The sequence below is a fragment of the Rhincodon typus genome, chromosome 22 (assembly GCF_021869965.1).
Source record: "Rhincodon typus isolate 14 chromosome 22, sRhiTyp1.1, whole genome shotgun sequence".
Classification (NCBI taxonomy): domain Eukaryota; kingdom Metazoa; phylum Chordata; class Chondrichthyes; order Orectolobiformes; family Rhincodontidae; genus Rhincodon; species Rhincodon typus.
Window position 1 is genome coordinate 9,001,849 of NC_063353.1, and position 20,858 is coordinate 9,022,706.

At 37.9% G+C, this 20,858-nt stretch overlaps 1 protein-coding gene across 1 annotated transcript in view; it reads right to left on the reverse strand.

Annotated features, from left to right (window-relative positions):
- Positions 1 to 2,086: 2,086 nt before the first annotated feature.
- plekha5 (pleckstrin homology domain containing, family A member 5) overlaps positions 2,087 to 20,858 on the reverse strand; it is a 216,047-nt gene continuing 197,275 nt past the window's right edge. The window contains exons 10-12 of the mRNA XM_048610267.1: positions 16,796 to 17,273; positions 16,128 to 16,211; positions 2,087 to 2,200 (exon numbers count right to left, since the gene is read on the reverse strand). Coding sequence (XP_048466224.1) covers positions 2,162 to 2,200; positions 16,128 to 16,211; positions 16,796 to 17,273 — 601 coding nt within the window. The 3' untranslated portion in view covers positions 2,087 to 2,161. The remainder of the gene's footprint in view (positions 2,201 to 16,127; positions 16,212 to 16,795; positions 17,274 to 20,858) is intronic.

The window sequence follows — 20,858 nt, forward strand, 5'->3', positions numbered from 1 at the left end:
GCTGCATATTTACATTGCGTTGATTTTATTTCAAAAAAATCACATCAAGGCATGAGATTTTCAGAGGTAAGTATCTATACGTTAAAATGCACAATAATCTACCTTTTATCAGCAGAATCCAAGTGATGAGACAATACTTTGTGATTGCTAAACTTAATATAGCAATATTGCAAACACTGTTGTCAAATTTAAAGCAAATCACTCAACAGAAATATGATCCATAATGATTTACTACTTCTTCAGATCTGCAGACCAGATAATGCAAAGATCTCAGCCTCATAATGTACTAAACCTAAGTCTAGAGCGAAATCTGTACTGCGCATCAACCAGCAACAAAGCTCAATGCTATTAGCAAATTCCAGAGCTATGAATGAACAATAAAGTTAAATTCAGTTGATATCATATTGGGGATATTTGTAACAAATATTTCACAACTGTAAATTGTAGACAATTTTACAGAAGAAATAGAAGTTTGGATTTCCCCAGCTGCATTATTTGAATAAATATATTAATACTTTTTTTTTGTGAGGCAGTTGTAATCTGGAAATTTAGATTGTAGAAATGACATATTGAAGCAAATGTCATCTTTGAAATTCCCCATTAAAACAGGCTATACAAAGTGGGGATAAAACTAATCTGTGCCATTAGTACAAACCACATTGGTACCATGTCTTATGCTATACCCTTCTTTTTGTTTTTCCATGAATTACGTAGAGAAGAAAATGGGAAAGGATGGGGCTATGGTGCTGCAGGACGGCCAGTCAACTTGCTTGATGTATTTTGTGTAAATGGCACATGTCAATTTTACCCCATGTGAACAATTACCTAAGTAACACAGAATACTTGCACAAATTATCTGATCACAGCTCACATAACTGTTGCCTTAAATCAGTCAGTTTATGAATATATTCATCAAGTTAACTATCTATCACGTCAGCTTAATATCAAAGAATATATATTATCTGATCAACTTTGAAATCTTATTTTACTAAGAAAAGCTGAGACATCTACACCACCATCACAGTGTCAGTTGGGCAATTAACATACCTGCTTCTCTAGGGTAAAACCAACCTTACCTCAAAATGCAGCTGCAAATCAGAATATTCATGTCATACATTCTGGCTACAAATCTGCAATACTATAGGTTTAACTTATATGAAAAAGGCAACAAACAGTTAAGGCAACAGTCTAATAGTTTACATGCAAGTTTAATTAATTTAGAATTTCCATTTGTCACTAGATGGAATATTGTCCACAACATCACCAAACGTACCTTGTATCTGAACTTGAACACATATAGGTTGAAGAAAGTACAGACACAAACTGCAAACTACAACATTTCTGCTGCTTCTGCTTTCATACACTATATACATTTAAGCATGCTGTCACAACTGCCATGCAGAAACACTGAGCTATGTTGAAAACAAAGTCAGGGATCACATTTGTAATCAACTTCAGATTACTTTGTGGGTACACATTTAGGATGAATGAGCGGAGGTCAGTGTATGAATAAGCAACAGCGCTATGTTTATACTTCAGTAAATTTTTGTAAAATAATTATGCTTTTGTTTGACAAGTGATTTAATTTTTTTCAAATTTTGAAACAATTTAGAAATCTTCAGCAATAAATTCTAGTTGAACTTCAGTTACCTCAGGGTTTAAGACTGACCCATATTTCTCTAAATTATGAAACCATTTCATAAATTCATTTTGATTTGATTTGTTACTGTAACAAATCAGTTGATTCTTTTTCTCATGTTATACTACATTTCCTGTTCCATATGAAATTAATTTCAGTCTGGGACTTGTCAGACTTGACTGTAGAATTCCAAAACCAGATCTAAAACATAAGGGAGTATAACTTCAGCAGAGTTTGCAGCAAAGCATAACATATGTTTTGGATGGTAAAATAAGCCATGCTAAAACACTATCTCAGCATAGTTCAAATGCATGGATGAATGTCACTGAAGTGAATAAGAACTCTAGGGTATGATTTAAGTGCGATCAACTGAAAGCTGCCATACATAGGGCTCTGTGATTAAGCAAAGCAATCAATATCCAAGACCTTACTTGCTTGTATACTTGTGGCCTTGGTGCTGAGTTCTCAATCATTGTGTGAACCGTGGCGATTAAAGGTTCATTTTCTTTCATCTATTTCAAATCAGGAGGAGCATACAGTAAACATCAGTTTACAGCATGGCTGGATTTAAAAGATGAAACAGTGATTATAGCTCCTGCGTTTTGGAATAGGTACCAAAGCTTTTTGCAAGCATTATATACCAAACTGAAAAAAAAAAAAATTCTCGGGGCACTAGATATAAAGAAATTGGGAAGTTTCTAAGTCTGATCATAAAATTCTGTTGACAACACACTGTTAGAATGTGATCAACTGGGTTCATCTTTGGCAAATTTGTATCAACTCAACAGGTTTGAATTTTATTCAAAATAAATTACAATATTTTATGTATAATACTGTGGTGAAATGCTTGAAACTCAGGCAAAATACTTCTTTTTCCTGCAGTAAGAGGTAAAATATGGAGCTTGCTCATTTTCTATTTCGTATTCTTTATCACTGATAAAAATATGGAGCTTGCTAGTTTTCCAATGTATTCTTTATGTCAGAGTACTCAAAAATCCAAGGTTTTTAATGGAGCTATAACTGATTCAATAATATCATCTCTTACCTCCCACAACAGCCAGAAGTTTAAAAACACAAGATTTCTTTTGAAGAGAATCATCACAAAATGCTTAATACTAAAAAGAGATGGATGCATACACACTGATGTACCTCAGTCCTTCCTGCTAATAGAGATTTTACAACATTTCCTCCTCCATGATGAGGTAACACATTTTGTTTTTGCTGTTAGCCAAAGCTTCTTTGTAGAATATCTGTTCACAAGCAGCCCCTGGAAGTTTAAACTACAAGTATATGAAGGACTGTAATACACCAACATGTATATACAATCTTTACAACATATTGCATAGTAAGTCTTTGCATTGAATAGAAGTTGCAGAGTTAACATTTAAAGATCAATTTCACGTATACTGTCAAAATAATGTTGCTTAATATTATCTGTTATTTGAAATAATCAATGCAACAAACTCAAATTCATTCAAGACTCTAGGCTGAACCTAATAACCTGAGTTTTAGCATGAATGTCAGGATAATGATCACGAGTAGCAGAATTACTAGTTGAACTTCTGGAAGGCATTGAAACCACCTGCAAGATCACTGTTCAATTAAGAATAGCAGGCAGGACTGTACACAAGTGTGCAGGACTTAAAATGCCAATGACATCCTTCACAGTGACTTACACAGATATTTAGTGGTGTGGTGTCTTGGAGGCTCTACTTCTAAAGGAAAAAATTGGGAAGGTCTGCACCCTTTAGTACTGAAAGTTTCCTGCAGGAACAGCCACTAATGTCTTCACCAAGATCACTATCAGTATCATATTAGCCTCAAAGACATGCCTTGTCACTGCAAGCCTCTGCCATCGGCTGATCCCAGACTTGTCACTTTATAGTGCTGACAGCCTACTAACAGTATTTTGCTGTACACTGCCCTCTTCTATGCTGCTGTAGTACAGACAGTGTGCGTGACCTGTTTGTTCTTTGCGAAAAGTCAATGAAAACACAGAACTTCTCTCAATGGCCTCCTTAATTATTTGATTGCCTTCCTGTGGTGCTAGCTGCTTGCTGACACAATTTCCACCCATCGCTGGAAAGGAAGAAGTCAGGATACTCATCTGGCAGTCTTTTTCTCCTTTTTTTTCCTAAACACCCATACACCGACCACCAATGGCCTGGGAAATTTCCCAGAAAATTAGGCAGTTATTATCAGCAGCCAGCTAAGCAACTTCTCAAGTTTCCTTTATTGTCAATGTCTTTTCCAAGGCTGAACTGTATTTAACTCAAATAGGCAGTAACAATAATTATAAACAATCAGCTTCCATAGAAAGTTCTCAGTGAGTCTCTAAAGAATGCACATCTATGAATACTGAGAAATCACTCCTGTTGAGCAGGTTATCATCAAGTTCTAAAATGCCTTAACTTGCTTCATTTTATGGGGAGCGGGATACTGAGGAACAAGGCAACAAAATATTTAAAAGCAAGACTGAAAACAATAACAGATACATAGTTTAAAAATTCTGCACATTTGGAATAGGTGTCTTTTTTTGCTATCAAGTTAGTTGAGGAATTTTTGGTGACGCATCAAAGTAACTCATGCACTGGGAAACTCAAGATTACAAAACAATTAATTTCTAGTACTCCCACCTGATAATCCAAATACATGAGATTTCTTTGAAGGTGATGAATAAGGATATCATTCTAACAGGCAGCAATAAAGAAGAACAAAGAATTTAAAATAAGAAAGAAGGACAAAGAACAGTAGACTATAAATATTTTAAAAAGAAATGCAGGAATTTTAATGAAACATTCACTGACACAAGGTTGCATCAGTAAAGGTATCAGTCAAGTTAAGAAACACCAATTCAGTTATAAATACAAAGACAAAGGCAAGTTTAAGCACTTGTTTGAAAAGTACATTGATCAGTCTTGAACATGAGAAATTTAAATCGGAAAAACTTGCATGGCTATGGGCAAAAGAAGACTGGAACCAATCACCAGTTCTTTCAAAAACACAATGGGCTAAATGGCTTCCCTCTATGCTAGAGGATTTCTACGTTTTGCAATGGCAAACTGGGCAATTAAAAATACATAGTTCTGTCACATAAACAAGACGTATCCCTCTAAGATAGATTCACAAATCAAGCACTTTAAGTGCTCACAGTTTCAAACATAACATTGATAAGTTCAGCATTTTGGTTCTTATCTCCCACCCAAAACATAATACATATTTGTACCAGCAAGCAAATCCTCTTTTTACAAAAAAGAATAATGTTAACAGCACACAACCACAGATGCATGGAAATCATCACTTAATGGTACATTACAGGAAAATAATTTCTGCAAAAGTAACCGACTATTTTTTATGAAGACTGATGAAATCAATATAGGATGTAACAGTTTTGCCATTAAATTCAACAATAGATTCAACAATCTTACCCAGGAGTTGCATTAAAGGACTACTGTACATGAATATTCCAAATTTAAAAAAAACAGTTGATGAGCACCAGCACACAAATCAGTAATGGATGAACAGACCATAAGACAATGGTGGTAGAGTACAACAGATTATTTTCCAGCTGACCTTGGGATTTGCGTCACTGAGGTTCAGCTGCATGAGTTGTGTTGCTGTGTGCTCCCGGATGCCGTTTACTTCCGCTTGCTGCCGCCTCAGCTTGATTAGCAGCAATGTCAACTCCTCTGGCTGCAGATATGCAGTTTAGGGAGCCAAAAAATGGGGAAAATACATTAATTTGTTAACTATACAATTGGATTATCTTTGAGTGCACAGTTCTCAGGAAAGAGACACTGAACTAAATCTACAGTACTGCTAAATATGAACACATGGCATCACTGTTGGGATGAAGAGCATTACAGATTAAATTGTCACATAACGGCTAATTTTTTTTGGCAGGTATATCTGCATGTGGTCAAAGCAGTATCTGCACACAATTCATAATGAATTGTTTTTCATTTTATTATGTGCAGATACAAATAAGCAAAGGATCAGATTGAAACGCATTAATAAGTTCTTTCAAAATACAGAGATTCATAACTTCTGTGGACACAGGGCAGAGCACGTTACATATAGCCCATTGAAAACCATTCAACCATAATTCCTTTAGTGGAGTTTCATTCAAGATTTGACTGCTGTAGATGCAGTTAAATTTTAATTGAAATGCATCTTGCACAGGTGGAAGTTCTTTCACATGTTGTAACAATATTTGAAGCTGTTGCATCGTTTTCTGAGTGCTTGACTGAAGGAGTCTGAGATGACCAGTGAAAGACAGTAACTGAGTACTTTCTTACCTCCAAACTCAAATTACCCTTATAATGAAAATTAAATTGTCCTCAAAATGCCTTTCACATTTTGGGACCAAATCAGTAAGAGTTTAACTGGAATATTAACAAACTGTGGATGAAAGTGCATTTCATCCCCCCCATGAAAGGTCAATATTTAGCTAAAGATCTTAAAGGATTTCTTCCTGAAATTCCATTCTTTTACAGTCAGAGGTTTAGCGAAAAAAAATCAAAACTATATAAACAGATCCACTTATCCACTTACGATTTTTCAATTTTGAGTTAGAAGAATTTTATGACATGACTTTAGAGCATCCCAAAATGTGATATAACTAATGATATTCATTTTTTTGGAACAGTTGAAGGGGATAATCTCTCTGAAGAAAATGGAAGGGCCAGTTAGTTATTGGATGCTTGGATTGATTCTTATGTTAGGCAGCATTTGAAAAAACTTAATAGAATTAGTGTTTTCGGAGACTATCCTGTCAGGGGCATAGACAGGCGATTCTGTGGTAGTGAGAGTAAATTTAGGATGGTTTGTTGCTTTCCTGGTGCTAGGATTAAGGATGTTTCTAGACGTTTCAAGCATATTGTTAAAGGTGAGGTTGAGAAGCCAGAAATTACTGCACACATTGGTAGGAATGACATTTTTAGGGACAAGATTAAAGCAGTACAGAGTGAATTTGAAAGGTCAGGTAGAAGATTAAAAAATAAAACTTTAAAAGTAATAATTTCTGGTTTACTCCCAATGCCAAACTCAAACAAGGGAAGGAACAAAAGGTTAAAGGTGATAAATCAATGGCTGAATAGCTGGTGTATTGTTCAGGGATTCAGGTTTTTGGACAATTGGAATATCTTCTGGGATAGAAAAGATCTGTTTAAAAAGGGTGGGTCTAACCTAAACTGGAAAGGGGCCAATATCTTAACAGGGAGATTTGCTCATTCTATGAAGGGAGAATTTATACTGATACAGAAGGCAAGTGGAGGAATTCTAAGTAGCAGTGTAAATGGAAGGATTGATGGGATAGGTTCTGAATGTGAGGAGAGCATGTCAATTAGAAATGAAAAGACAAGAGAGTCAGAGTATGTAATAACTCTGAAGAACTAAATTACATTTATTTCAATGCAAGGAGTCTTAGAGGTAAGGCTGATGAACTTGGGGCATGTTCAAGAGCATGTGATTGGGACATTACAGCCATTACAGAAACTTGGGTGAGAGATGGACAACACTGGCAGCACAATGTTCCGGTTCTAGATGCTATAGGAAGGATAGTAATGGAGGCAAGAAAAAGAGGGGTGGTGACATTTTTCATTCAGGAATACATTACTTTTGTAACTAGGAAAGGTATTTCTGAAAAATTGTCCAGTGAAAATATATGAGTAGAAATTACAAATAAGAAAGGGAAGATCACTTTGATGGGATTGGACTATAGACCCCCAATAGTTTGACAGAAATTGAGAAACAAATATGCAGGGAGATCTCAGAATAATGTCAGCATAATAAGGTTGTAATAATGGGGGATTTTAATTTTCCAAACATTGACTGGGACTACCATAGTGTTAAAGGTTGCAATGGTGAAGAATTTGTCCAATATGCTCAAGAAAATTTTCTCTATCAATATGTGGATGCTCTTACTGGAAAAGGAGCAAAACTAGACCTTCTTTTGGGCAATAAGGCAAGGCGGTGACTGAAGTAAAACTTGGGGAACATTTTGGGTCTAGCGATCATAATTCTATCAGTTTCAAAATTCTATCAAAGGATAAGCCTTCTAAAGAAGTTAAAGTTTTTGACTGGAGTAAGGCAAATTTTAATAGTCTGAGACAAGAACTTTCAAAAGTTGATTGGAGTAGACTATTCGAGGCAAATGGACTCCTGACAAGAGGGAGGCGTTCAAGAGCGTGATGACGAAAGTTCAGAGGCATTTTGCCCCAGTTAGAGTGAAGGGTAAAGCTGGTAAGATTAGGGAACAATGATTGATTAAAGATATTGAGGTTCTCGTCAATTCTAGAGAATCTTTTTTTGATATAGACAACTCGATTCAATTGAATCTCTTAATCAATATAAAAAGTGTGTAGGGGCATTCTTAAGAGACAAATCAGCAAAGCAAAGAGGGGAAAATGAGATAGCATTGGCAGATCAAGTTAAGGATAATCCAAATACATTAAGAGCAAGACAGCAACTACAGAAGGGTTGGGCCTCTTAAAGATTAAGGAAGTTGTCTTTGTGTTGAACCCCAGGACATGGGAGAGATACTAAATGAATATTTCATGTCAGTTTTTACTGAGGAGAAGGAAATAGGATCTAGAGAATACAGAGAAATAAACTTTGATGTTTTAAAAACAGTTCACACTACAGAAGAGGAGGTTCTGGAGTTCTTAAAGAATATAAAGGTGGATAAATCTCTGGGATCTGATCTAATGTATCCAGAACTTTGTGGGAAGGGAGGAAATTGTGAGACTCCTGGCAGAAATATTCGCATCATCTATAACTACAGGTGAGGTGCCTGATGGCTGGACGGTGGCTAATGTTGTACCTTTGTTTAAGAAAGGTTGTAAGGAGAAACCAGAGAGTCTGACTTCTGTTGTAGGTAAACTGTTGGAGGGGTGTATAAAAGATAGGATTTATGGACACTTAGAGAGGCAAAAATTGATTAGGGATAGTCAGCATGGTTTTGTGTGAGGAAAATCGTGTCTCACAAACTTGCTTGAGTTTTTTGGAGGAAGTTATCAAAAAGGTTGATAATGGCAGAGCAGTCGACATTTATTCGGATTTCAGTAAAGCCTTTGACTTTAGGTGAGTAAAGTTAGGTCACATGGGATTCAGGGTGAGTTTGCCAATTGGATACATAATTGACTTAACAGCAGGAGACAGAGAGTAACGGTGGAGGGTTGCTTTTTCGACTGGAGGCCTGTGACCAGCAGTGTTCCACAAGGATCGGTGCTGGGTCCTCTTTTGTTTGTCATTTATATAAATAATTTGGATGCGAATATCGGAGGCATTGTTAGTAAGTTTGTGGAAGACACCAACATTGGTGGCATTGTAGACAGTGAAGGTTTTCTAAGATGACAAACTGATCTTGATCAAACGTGTCAATGGGCTGAAAAATGGAAGATGGAGTTCAATCTGGATGAATGTGAGGTATTGCATTTTGGTACAACAAACAAGGATAGGCCTATATAATTAATAGTAGGACCTTCGGTAGTGTTGTAGAACAGAGGGACATAGGGGTGCATGTACATAATTCTTTGAAGTTTGTGTCACATATAGACAAGATGTTTAAAAAGGCATTTGGCACGCTTGCCTTCATTGCTCAGTCCCTTGAGTATAGGAGTTGGGATGTTATATTGAGGTTGTACAGGACACTGGTCAGGCCTCTTCTGGAATACTGTGTCCAGTTCCAGTTGCCTAGTTACAGGAAAGATATTATCAACCTGGAGAGGGCTCAGAAGAGATTTACCAGGATATTGCCGGGTATGGAAGGTTTGAGTTATAAGGAAAGGCTGGATAGGCTGGAACAAAAACAAAGTTGCTGGAAAAGCTCAGCAGGTCTGGCAGCATCTGTGAAGGAGAAAACAGAGTTAACATTTCGGGTCTGTTGACTCTTCCTCAGAGAAAGGTTCACCGGACCCAAAACGTTAACTATGTTTTCTCCTTCACAGATGCTGCCAGACCTGCTGAGCTTTTCCAGCAACTTTGTTTTTGTTCCTGATTTACAGCATCCGCAGTTCTTTTGGTTTTTATTTGGATAGGCTGGGACATTTTTCACTGAAGCATAGGAGGTTGAGAGGTGACCTGATAGAAGTTTATAAAATAATGAGAAGTATAGGTAGAGCTGATGGTGGTTGTCTTTTCCCCAAGATTGGAAATTTCAAGGCTAGGGGGTGCATTTTTAAGGTGAGAGGAAAGACATTTAAAGAAGACATAAGAGGCAAATTTTTTTTTTATACATAGAATCGCACGTGGAATGAACTTCCTGATGAAGTGGTGGATGCGGGTACAATTACAATGTTTAAAAGACATTTGGATGGATATATGAATCAGAAAGGTTTGGAAGGATATGGGCCAGGCGCAGGCAGGTGGGACTAGTTCAGTTTGGGATTATGTTCAGCATGGACAAGTTGGACCGAAGGGTCTATTTCCGTGCTGTATGACTCTAAGTATTTTGAATTGCAACCACTATTGAGACATAAAGAAGTGAAATGACATATGTGCACAGGCGAAAGGCACACAGAAAGCGGGGAGAATAAATAGCCAGATAATGCCTTGTGATTGTGATTTTATAAACCAGGACATGCAGGGACCCCTCCCCTACTGCAAGTAGTGCCAAAGGATCTTTAATGATATCCTGAAAGTGCAGACAGGGTATTGGATCATCATCTCATATGAAGCCAAGCATGTGCTACAGTTCAGCACTCACTCAGTACTGCAATGAAATGACAAGCCAGATTACGTGCTCAAGTCTCTGGAGTAAAACTTAAGCCCACCAACTTTCTGACTTAGACACAACAGTGCAGCTACGGAGTTAAGGTTGAAAACACATAAATGCCTGATCAAAATACTTGCATTACAACTACAGATCCTTCTATGGTAGGAACTCAGACTCAAAAATTCAGGTCTAAAGGCTTATACTCTGAACAATTTCACATTGATTATGAATAGGAAATTATTAGGCTGAGAATCAGACACAGTCGAGGGACGGCTTCCTCATCAGCTGTCCTCTGAAGAATAAATATTGAGTGGTAAGTCATATAAAGATCTGCACAAGCTAATCAACTGATCAGTTATTTTTATTTTTTCTTGATTAAGCAATATCTTCTCCATATCAATTAAAACTAAATTGTCCTGGAGCATTTCTGCATTTTTTCTATTTCTTCCTTTAACGTCAATATACTTAAATTTCCATTTCCATTCAAGTCTTCTGCCATGGTCCTGTTTTTTTAAAGGAGTGTACTTCTTTTAATAACACTTCACAAATTATAGGTGAAAAATTAATTTTGGTCATGCCCCATCAATTTATATAATTTAAAAGATTTCACTCTCTGAGGCCGAGTGATTTTCCGCATGCTATTGTCTTAAACTCATCTTCTTAACCATGCACCATATTCTTTTGGTACACACTTGTCTGATCCTAGTTTGATTCTCCCACTCGCTACAGGCAAAAATCCTCGCCAATGCTGGGATATCCTAGGAGTCCTGGTGCTGCCACCAAATTTAAAGGGCTGTCGTGTATCCGGTCAAGGACTAGCTGTCTGAAGCTGCCCTACACGATGCATGACATGTTCCGTGGACATAGCAGATAACATGTTTGCGTCCCACTGTGCAAACAGGGACTGGAGTCCCTGATGAATGGGTGGTGCAGAGGCAGTCATCTTCCCTTAGGACCAGTAGAGGAACCCAAGTCACCAGACCCTGCCAACCTGGTCAAAGGTTGAAGCATATAAAGGGGCTTATAAGGCCGTTATGGAAAGGTTTTAATGTCTAGGACCATGGGGTATAATATCAGAGTAAGGGGTTTCCCATTTAAGACAGACATGAAGAGGAACTTCTTCTCTAAGGATAATGAATCTGCAGAACCCTTCACCACAGAGGGTTGCAGAGGCTGACTCAATAAGTACATTCACGGCTGAGATAGACTGATTTTTTTTAAAATTAGTAAAGGAATCAAGGGATACAGAGAAAAGGCAAGAAATGGAGTTGAGGATGTTTATCAGATCTGCCATGATCTCACTGAATGGCAGAGCAGACTCGACGGACCAAATGGGTAACTTCTGCTCCTATGCCTTACGGTCATAGGAGCAATGGAAAAGCAGCACTGTCATGAACAGCACATTGTAACATTCAACTATGGATGCTTGGAAATGAACAGCAAATGGTCTAGTTTAGTCAGACGAGAAAACTTGATTGTTGAGTTATTTGATCCAAGAGAAAAAATTACAGCCTTTTCGCCAGCCTTCACTTTTGTACATGTACCATTTCTCAATAAAATGATAGCTGTTCTAATGATAGTTAAATGCAGAATAGCAATTAGATTGACTACAAACAATGAGGCTATTATGATGAAACTGCTGCCAAATACTGCCACACGATTTCAGGAGGAGATAGAATTGGTATGCAATTCGAAGGACTTTTATTGGGTAATTAAGTGGCATACAAGGTTACAGAATAGACATAGTCCAGTCAGTGTATCATCTTCTGCACCAGCTGACAGCTGTGTGTGTGTAATTCTGTAGATTACTGAGATGAGATGGCATGACAGGGATTCATGCCAGTCAATTTTTAAAACACTAAGGTATTCTGACTGCAATACACAATAGACAACAGTAAAACCTGTCACTTCTTTCCCCAGTAAACGGAGCAATTTTTTGTCTCAATCATTGTATCTTTCTCTATCTATTGCTTCCTTTCTCCCTTTTTACAAAGTCTCTTGTGTCTGTCACAACAACGACGAATGGGATTTACACAGCTCAGTTAATGTATCACTTCCTCCCAATATGCTTCACAAGGACCATTATTTGACACAAGCTGCAAAGGAAAATGTTTTCTCGATGAAGTTGGATTTTCAGGAGTATCTCAAAAGTGAGAGGAGAGGTAGGCCGGTGGAGAGGTTTAGGGAGGGAATTCCAGAGTTTAAGTCCCTGGCAGCTGAAGGTATGGATTCCAAAGATGGAACAATTAAAATCAAGGAATAGTGAAGAGAACCAAACTGGGGAGGTATGTTACAGAGATTGGGAAAGATAAGGCTCTGAAAAGAAGGATAAGAATTTTTAAATTCTGATATAACTTGAGAGAGACATGAAGTAGCTCAACAAACAGAGGTGATGGGTGAAAGTGACATGTTGTAAGTTAGAATACAAGTTGCAGAATTTTGGATGAGTTTAATGTTATGGATTGGAATAGTTACTCCGAAGGTAGCAAAGCAATTGCTGAGGATTATAGCAGTTTATAAACTAAGGCAGGGTAAATTACGATGGTCAAAACTGACAATCTTAGTGATGATGTGACTGCAGTTGTTAACTCATCTCAAATCTGCAAACAGTCTGATTTGGCCTCAAGCATTACAAGAGATACAATGACTGGCTAGGATATGGATTTTTTTAGCCTGAGACCAAAGACGAGGATTTAGTCTTCTCAATATTTAACTTGAGGAAATTGCTGCTTATCCAGTACGAGAGGTCAGACTAAAAGTGTACAAATATTAAAGAGTGGAGATATTGATCAAGGTACTGGTAAGGACTAACTGATGTGTTATCAGCATACATACAAACTTAGCATTGTGTTTCTGAATGTCTTTGCTGAATGGAAATATGCATATACGAAATAGGAGCCAGTCATTGATAGATCCTTAGGGGACGTAGCTACGGGTGAGGAATGAGAACAGAAGCCATTGCAGATGAATCTTTTGGCTATGACTGGATAGAAAAGAATGGAACAGACATCCAGCTGAACAATGGAAAAGGAGAATGTTCCAGTCAGCTAGATAATGAGAATGTCAGGTGTCTTTTCCCTCGGGTTGGGGGATTTCAAGACTCGAGGGCATATTTTTAAGGTGAAAGGAGAAAAATTTAAAAGATACAAGAGGAGCAATCATTTTACACAGAGAGTGCTTTGTGCGTGGAATGAACGAAATGGTGAATGCGGGTACAGTTACAACATTTAAAAGACATTTAGATAAGTATATGGATAAGAAATGTTTGGAGGGATATGGTCCAAGTGCAGGAAGGTGGGACTAGTTTGGTTTGGAATTATGGTTGGCATGGACTGAAGGGTCCGTTTCCATGCTGTATGACTCTATGACTCTATAACTCTATAACTAAGGCTGCATACCATGGTCACCGTTATTTATGACAATGTTTCTTGATAATAAATTAAATAATAATACATAAGTTAAATATGAAAAATCTGTGATTTAAAGTCTGTTGCAAAAACATTGTTATTTTATGTACTCATGTAGGTTTCAGCCAATGGTTTCATATTCCTCAGTGACAAAAAGTCTCAGTGAAGATCTTCTCAACGTCATTCCCACACAAAATCAGCACCTCCCAGCCTTTCGGTTCCAATACATGCACAGTGATTGGTGCCTCTCCCTCATGTGATGATACCATGGCTTTAAAAGGTGTATTTTGTCATGTTTTTTTTAAAATGAAAAGAGGTTTAGTCAGAGGTAATGAGCAGTCTGTTCCAAGTCAATAAAGTAAACAGCTTGAGGCCTTGGAATTTTTTTTTAACATTGTAACAATAGAAGCAGCCTTAAAGGATGGGGTCAAGCTCCCACAGAATTAGGATTTTAGTTTAACTTTCAGTAGCTGTTGGGTTTGGAAGCTGCTAAACATCTCTTCCGGCTGCCTCTGCCAATGGTGTGTTCATTGGGATGTTCATTGGAACAGCTAATCAGTGGTAGTTGATATATTTATTATCTTGTTAAATATTTCAATAGAATTTGGCCAATTGAATTGTATCCAGAACACAATGCCTAGGCTACCTTCTTAATATATTTTGAGGGCATTTGATCTTGTCCATAATACTCACTACACACACACACAGAAACCAGTCACTCTGTCACTACTACCTCAAACAGTGACTAGGGTTTAAATCCCAGATTCCTAAACAATAATCACCAAACATATGCAAGCTATTATATATGGTGAATGCCTCATGTCCCAGAATAGTCTGGTGTGCAATTTATTCACATATAAATATATAGACTCTGCACCCTACATTTAATCTCAGTTCTCATCACTTCGTTCTGAACAGATTTTTGTTTCTGACACATTGGAGTTACAGAGTCAGATTGGCTAACTTGCGATAATCACAAACAAGTTTATCAGTACAGGTTACATATTAGCTGAAACAGTAATGATTTTAGTTAATTTCTTGGCTTCACAGATAGCAACAAAGAGAGCTAAATGGTCACAGATGCTGCTTGAGAGGCAGAAACAGAACATTGAATATCATAATTACAATGGTTAAGGCGATTCCGTTTATTTTGCCTGTGTAAGTATTACATTGGACTGAACTGCTCTGATCCAATTCCACCACAACCACACATTCACTCTCTCCCCACTGCCCCCACACCCCCCAGAGCAGACAACTTTGTCTGAAGGAAATTGAAGGGAGATTGAGATAGGATTTCAGATGAAAGACAGCAGTTATTCTGGTACCCTGAACATTTTACTCTTGATTAGTTTAAAACCAGCAACTGGAATTATTTAACTTTCTTTAACAAGTTATTTAAAATATGTATAGCAGGGCTTTCAAACACAAGAATGAAACAAACAGGAATAGGGCCTGTGACAACAGGAATCGTGCAATGCTGATATACTTAAAAAGAACAGAGGAACCTTCAACTACAGCAATTGAAGATGGGGTACCACAAACCCCTTGACTTCACTGTCTTGACACCCTAGTCTCATTACTTTCAACATTTATCAGATATTTATCTACATTCTTCTTCAATATCAATGGCTGCTTGAAGTAATGTTGTATATAATGTAATCAGCCTTTGCTGTAAAACAGGCAGACTGAAGCAGAAACACACAAGTTTAAAGCAGCCACTCACTTTTCCGGCTAGCTGCGTCACCTCCCAAATTTCCTGTACTCATTGACTGCACCATTTGCTTCTGTCTCCTTGTACAAATTGGCAAACAAGCATCCCAAGCCTACTCGGCAGTCACAGCTGGACAGTTTAAAGCGTGCTTTGGGCTCACTGTTTGCCCCCTTGTCTGAAGACAAGCATTCAATAAGTCCACGTCTGTTCTGCCAGAATCTCTTGCCTGCAGTCACCATTGCCGCCTTGGAAGAGGAGGGAGATTGTGATCTCAAAAACCATCTAGGTGACACCATTAGGGATCACAGTTTGGGAGCCTTGTTATAGATACAAAAGTTTAGAAGCTGGAATGTGTCCATGAACACATACAGACCTAGTTCTTAGATATGACAAATTATAGCAGCTTAACTACTTGGTCAGAACAAAATTTGGACCTCTAAACAAACCATCAATATTCTTGAAGTTTTCTCCATTTCCCTTATTAGGCTCCTGACAACATTTACAAACAATGGTGTATTAATTCATTCAGAGAATTAAAACTGCTAAAACAGAAGCAAAAACAGAAAGAGGGTCTAAACTGTCAATTTCATGAAAACTTTCCTCAGACGAAAAAATGTGAAAAATGTGCCCCATAATGAAACTCAAATGACTCACCGTTTTGCCTTGCAAGCTCTCAGGTGTAATGGTTTGCACAGGTACACTAGCAGGCATTGACCTTCTGTCTGGCGGATAGATAAACTAAGGAGAGAAAAAAATGGAAACAATTCTACATCACTGATGTTTCTTCCATTTTCATTTATAGTCTTTGAGAGTTCACTGTATTCCAGCAGTAGGCCGGTTCCCAAAACGTCACCAAGGTTATTCTACAAATGATTTCTAAGCTGTGTATTAGAGTGGGACAAAAAATTCTCAATTCAATACGTTGGATGAAGATTCCTCAAAGCCTAGCAAGGACTGGGCATGTGATATTTGGAGAATCACTTTTTGTTTTAAAAATCAAGGACTGATAAAGATCATCTACTATAGCACTGTATTTTAATGAATCATTCTGTGATTAGTGATTATAAAGTACAACTCACATTTTGAAATGGGTGTCAACATTTCCCCAATAAAAGTCAGCAGCCAGATTAATTTTGATTTACATAATAGATTTTTCACTGGGCACAAAAAAAAACAGAATTATGTAACACAACTATCCTGGTACAAAAATATACCATTGTACTTTAAAAACCCACAAACTTTAAGCCTTATAATTAGTTGAATCTAGCTTTTAAGAATAGGGGACTCAGGTTGAATTGCAAAACCAAGAAAGGTGTTTTTACCCTGTTGACAGGTGTCCTGTGCCGCCGAGATTTCATGGAATCAATGGTCATATCTCCTCTTAAAACAGGTGACAATGCTTCTGATCTTGATTCAACGTTGTAAGACCTCAGGGGAGAGTATACCTGGTAGGGGGCCAGTGAACCGTGAGAAGGTGATGGAGGAATTGAGCGTGACTGTTCAACGATATTCATCATGGTGACGGGAGTACTTAAAGTACCATGTCTGCTTAGTGTCCCATGCTTATGGTAGACCTGACGCTGTTGCCATTCATATAGTTGCCACATGGTATCATCCCGCATCGATTTCCGTTTTTCTTCTGAGGAAGGTGGTCGAAGGACTCTATTGTATGCAGAAGGTGACGCCGAACAGATGCTATCGGGTCTTGTACGACTGTGATGTGGCATTGTTCTGTAACATGGCATGACCTGAGTCCGATAGCTTGGCAGGTTCCTTGGTAATGTTTGATAACATGTGATGCTGTAATTTAACAGAACATTACTTAGAAAATTTTACACTCATTAATTTAGAAACAGAAATCTAATCAATTTCCTCAGGAAGTAAGTTTTTTTTTCTCAATTCCTTCATGTGGCATATTTGACACAGCATCACTTGTGAAATAGAAAATGAACAGAGTAAAAGAATTAATTAGGAAGTTGTGGATTATCAGAAGTAATACTTTGGGAAAGAAAATGGAAAGAAAAAAAGAAATCTGAGCCCAAAAATAAATCAACAACAGTTCTGATGAAATAGCATCGGCCCAAAAAATTACCTCTTTTCCTCTCAACATAGATTTGTCTGACCTGCTGAGCTCTTTCAGCTTTCACTATTTGTATTCTATTGTCTGCTGGGGTAGCACAACACACCAATCTCAAGAACAGATCAGTACCAAACAGATCAGTACTTAAAGCCATAAATAACAATTTTACTCCGACTTTGCTTCTAGCTGGAACAAAATGCATCTTCAGTGCATCTATAAGTGATTCATAAACATTTCAATTTTTACTGAAGAAAAAGTTGACACATGGAGAAGCATTACAATTCAACTTAGATGTGTACAAAATGTCACAATCAGAAAAGCTGCTATAATGGAATGCACAGAAAGTATTTCTCATTGAATTAAGAAGGAATGAGGCTCCGAAAGCTTATATTTTCAAATAAAGGAGACAGTAAAAACTGCCGATGCTGGAGTCAGAGATAACACAGTGTCAGAAATGAAGAAGAAAAATTTCTGAAGAAGGGTCCTGGCCCGAAACGTCAACTTTCCTGCTCCTCTGATGCTGCCTGGCCTGCTGCGTTCCTCCAGCTCCACACTGTGTTATCTCTGTTTTCAAATAAACCTGTTGGACTATAACTCGGTGTCATGTGATTTCTGTCATTGAATTAAGACCAACACATTTCAAAATGAAAACTATGTTGGGAGAATGTGCTGTGGGAAACATGTTGTAACAAAATGTTGATGGTAGTCAAAAATGGCAATTAAAAATTCAAGGTATGACTTGTGCAATCATTTGTTTGGCTTAGATAAACATTAGTTTTGTATCCCAAGTGATGTTTAAAAACAAAACTCTGACTTTATACCTTTACTTTTATGAAACGTAGTTGATTGCAGAGGGAAAGTTCTTTCTTCGCCAATCTGTGGCATGAGACACAAAAATGATCTATCCTCTGTGCAACCATTAAGTGGGAAATCCCCTTTCTTGCTGGATCCGTGACTTACCACGCATATTTGTACTGTTGTTCACTCCATGGTGAAATTGGCAAAGATTTGGAATGAATTACATTAAAAGTAATTTTCTAGACTGCTGCATGTTTTCAGGAGACAGCAATGTGTAAAACATTGTCTTCCAGCACCCAAATCATATTTTAGCACACACTGGTGTCCTTTGGAGGTCACATGTCATTCTCTCATGAATGAAACTGAAATCTACAAGAGACTTTAGATAGTAGTCAACTTGAGACTTTCTCCATGTCTCCTTCTACTGCTTTGTCTTCACCTATTCTCAGTGGATCATGGCACACACCCTGATATATTACCTATTGGTGACATCTAATGACAGAGCACGAATCATCCAAGCAACAGACACATTATAACTTTTGCATACATAGTAGATCACATAACAGAACAAATATAACAGGCAAACAAAGACTGTCCAGAAGATGAAGTGGCTTTCACAGGCTATTTTTTCATTACTTGGACTGTGCTGCAACAGACAGCTCAAATATATGGTGGTGCTACTGTGTACAATTAACAATTACATGTATTTTCTGTTCTATAGTCATCTTGCTTGTTTGGAAGCACCTGGAAATTGGCCAGAGGGCATCATTTGCCACAATGCTGAAAGAAGAATTAAGGATGTACGAACTAATAAATATCAACTGTATGAATTAATAGTGAACATTATGTACATTATGAAACAATGCCTATACTTAGAATTTTGAGCAGATGCAGTGTATTTCATTCAGTGAATGCATCAAATTTTATCCCTTATTCAACTTATTTGAATGTGGTCATGGGATGTGGGTGTTACTGATTACAGCAGCACTTATAGCCCTCTCCTAATTGCCATTACAGCTGCAGTGGGGTGGGGTTGTAGCCACATCTATGCGCTGTTAAGAAGGGAGCTCTAGGACATTGATCCAATAACAGTGCAGGAGCAACAATATAATTCAAAGTCAGGATTGCTCATGGCTTAGAAAGAAACTTATAATTGATGTTGTTTCCATGCATCTGAAGCCCTGGTCTTTCTCGGTGTTAAGGTCATGAGTTTGGAAGGTGCTGCGATAGTCACATTGATGCCACTGGACATTGGTGGAGCAGGGAATGAATGTTCAAGTTGTTGGGTGGTCCCAATCAAGCTGTATGCTTTGACGTGGACACCACTGAGCTTTGTGAGCATTGGTGAAGCAGTTAAATGGAAAGTATTCCATCATGATCCTGACCTGTGCCTTGTAGATATGGTCAGGCTTTTGCTGTCAGGAGATAAATCTATTTTCCTCAGAATTTATATCCTTTGACCTGTATAATAGCCATTGTATTTAACTGGTCCAGTTCAGTTATTGATTGATGATAATGCCCAAATTGTTGATTTTAAGTGATTGTAATGTTATTGAATGTCAAGGGGAGACGGTTACATTCTCTTTTCTTGCAGACAGTTATTGCCTGGTACTTACATGGCATGAATGTTACTTGCCACTTATCAGCCCATGTCTGGGTGTTGACATGTTTTGTTGCATATGGGCACACATTGCCTCTACATCTGAAGATTTATCAAAAGTACTGACCATTGTGCAATAATCAGCAAATATCTTAACTTCTAGCCTTACGATGGAAGGAAGCTCATTGATAAAGCAACTAAAGATGGTTGGACCTAGGATATTACCCTGAGGAATTCTTGCCATGATGCCATGATCACTGGCCAACAAGTACAGCAATCTTCCTTTGTGCTAGGGACAACTCCAAGTAGTGAAGGACTTTCTACTGATTCTTTGACTTCAGTTTCACTTGGACTTCTTGAGGCCATTCATCATCAAAAGCTGCCTTGGTGTCAAGGGCATCGATTCTCATCTTACCTTGGGAGTTCAGCTCTTTTGTCCATCTTTGGAACAAGGTTCTAATAAGGGCAGGAGCTGAATGGCCCTGACAGAACCCAAACTGAGCAGGTTATTGCTGAACAAGTTGATTGCACTGTTGACAACCCATTCCATTGCGAGACTGATGACAGACTTAGACCAATGGGGCAGCAATTGGTTGGGTTGCATTAGTCCTGTTTTTGTGGATAAGATATATCCAGGCAATTTTCCATATTGCTAAATAGATTTAGTGATGTTGCTGTATTGGAATAGTTTGGCCAGGGGTACAGTCAGCTCAGGAGCACAGTTTTTCAGTACTATTACAAGAATGTTGTCAGGTGCCATTGCCTTTATAGTATTCAGTTCCTTTAGCCATTTCTATCACATGGAGTGAATCACTGTGTGATGCTAGGAACCTCAGGAAGAAATGAAACAGATCACAAATTCAGTACTTCTGGCTTTAGACACTCAAAGCTCTGCAGTCCTAATACA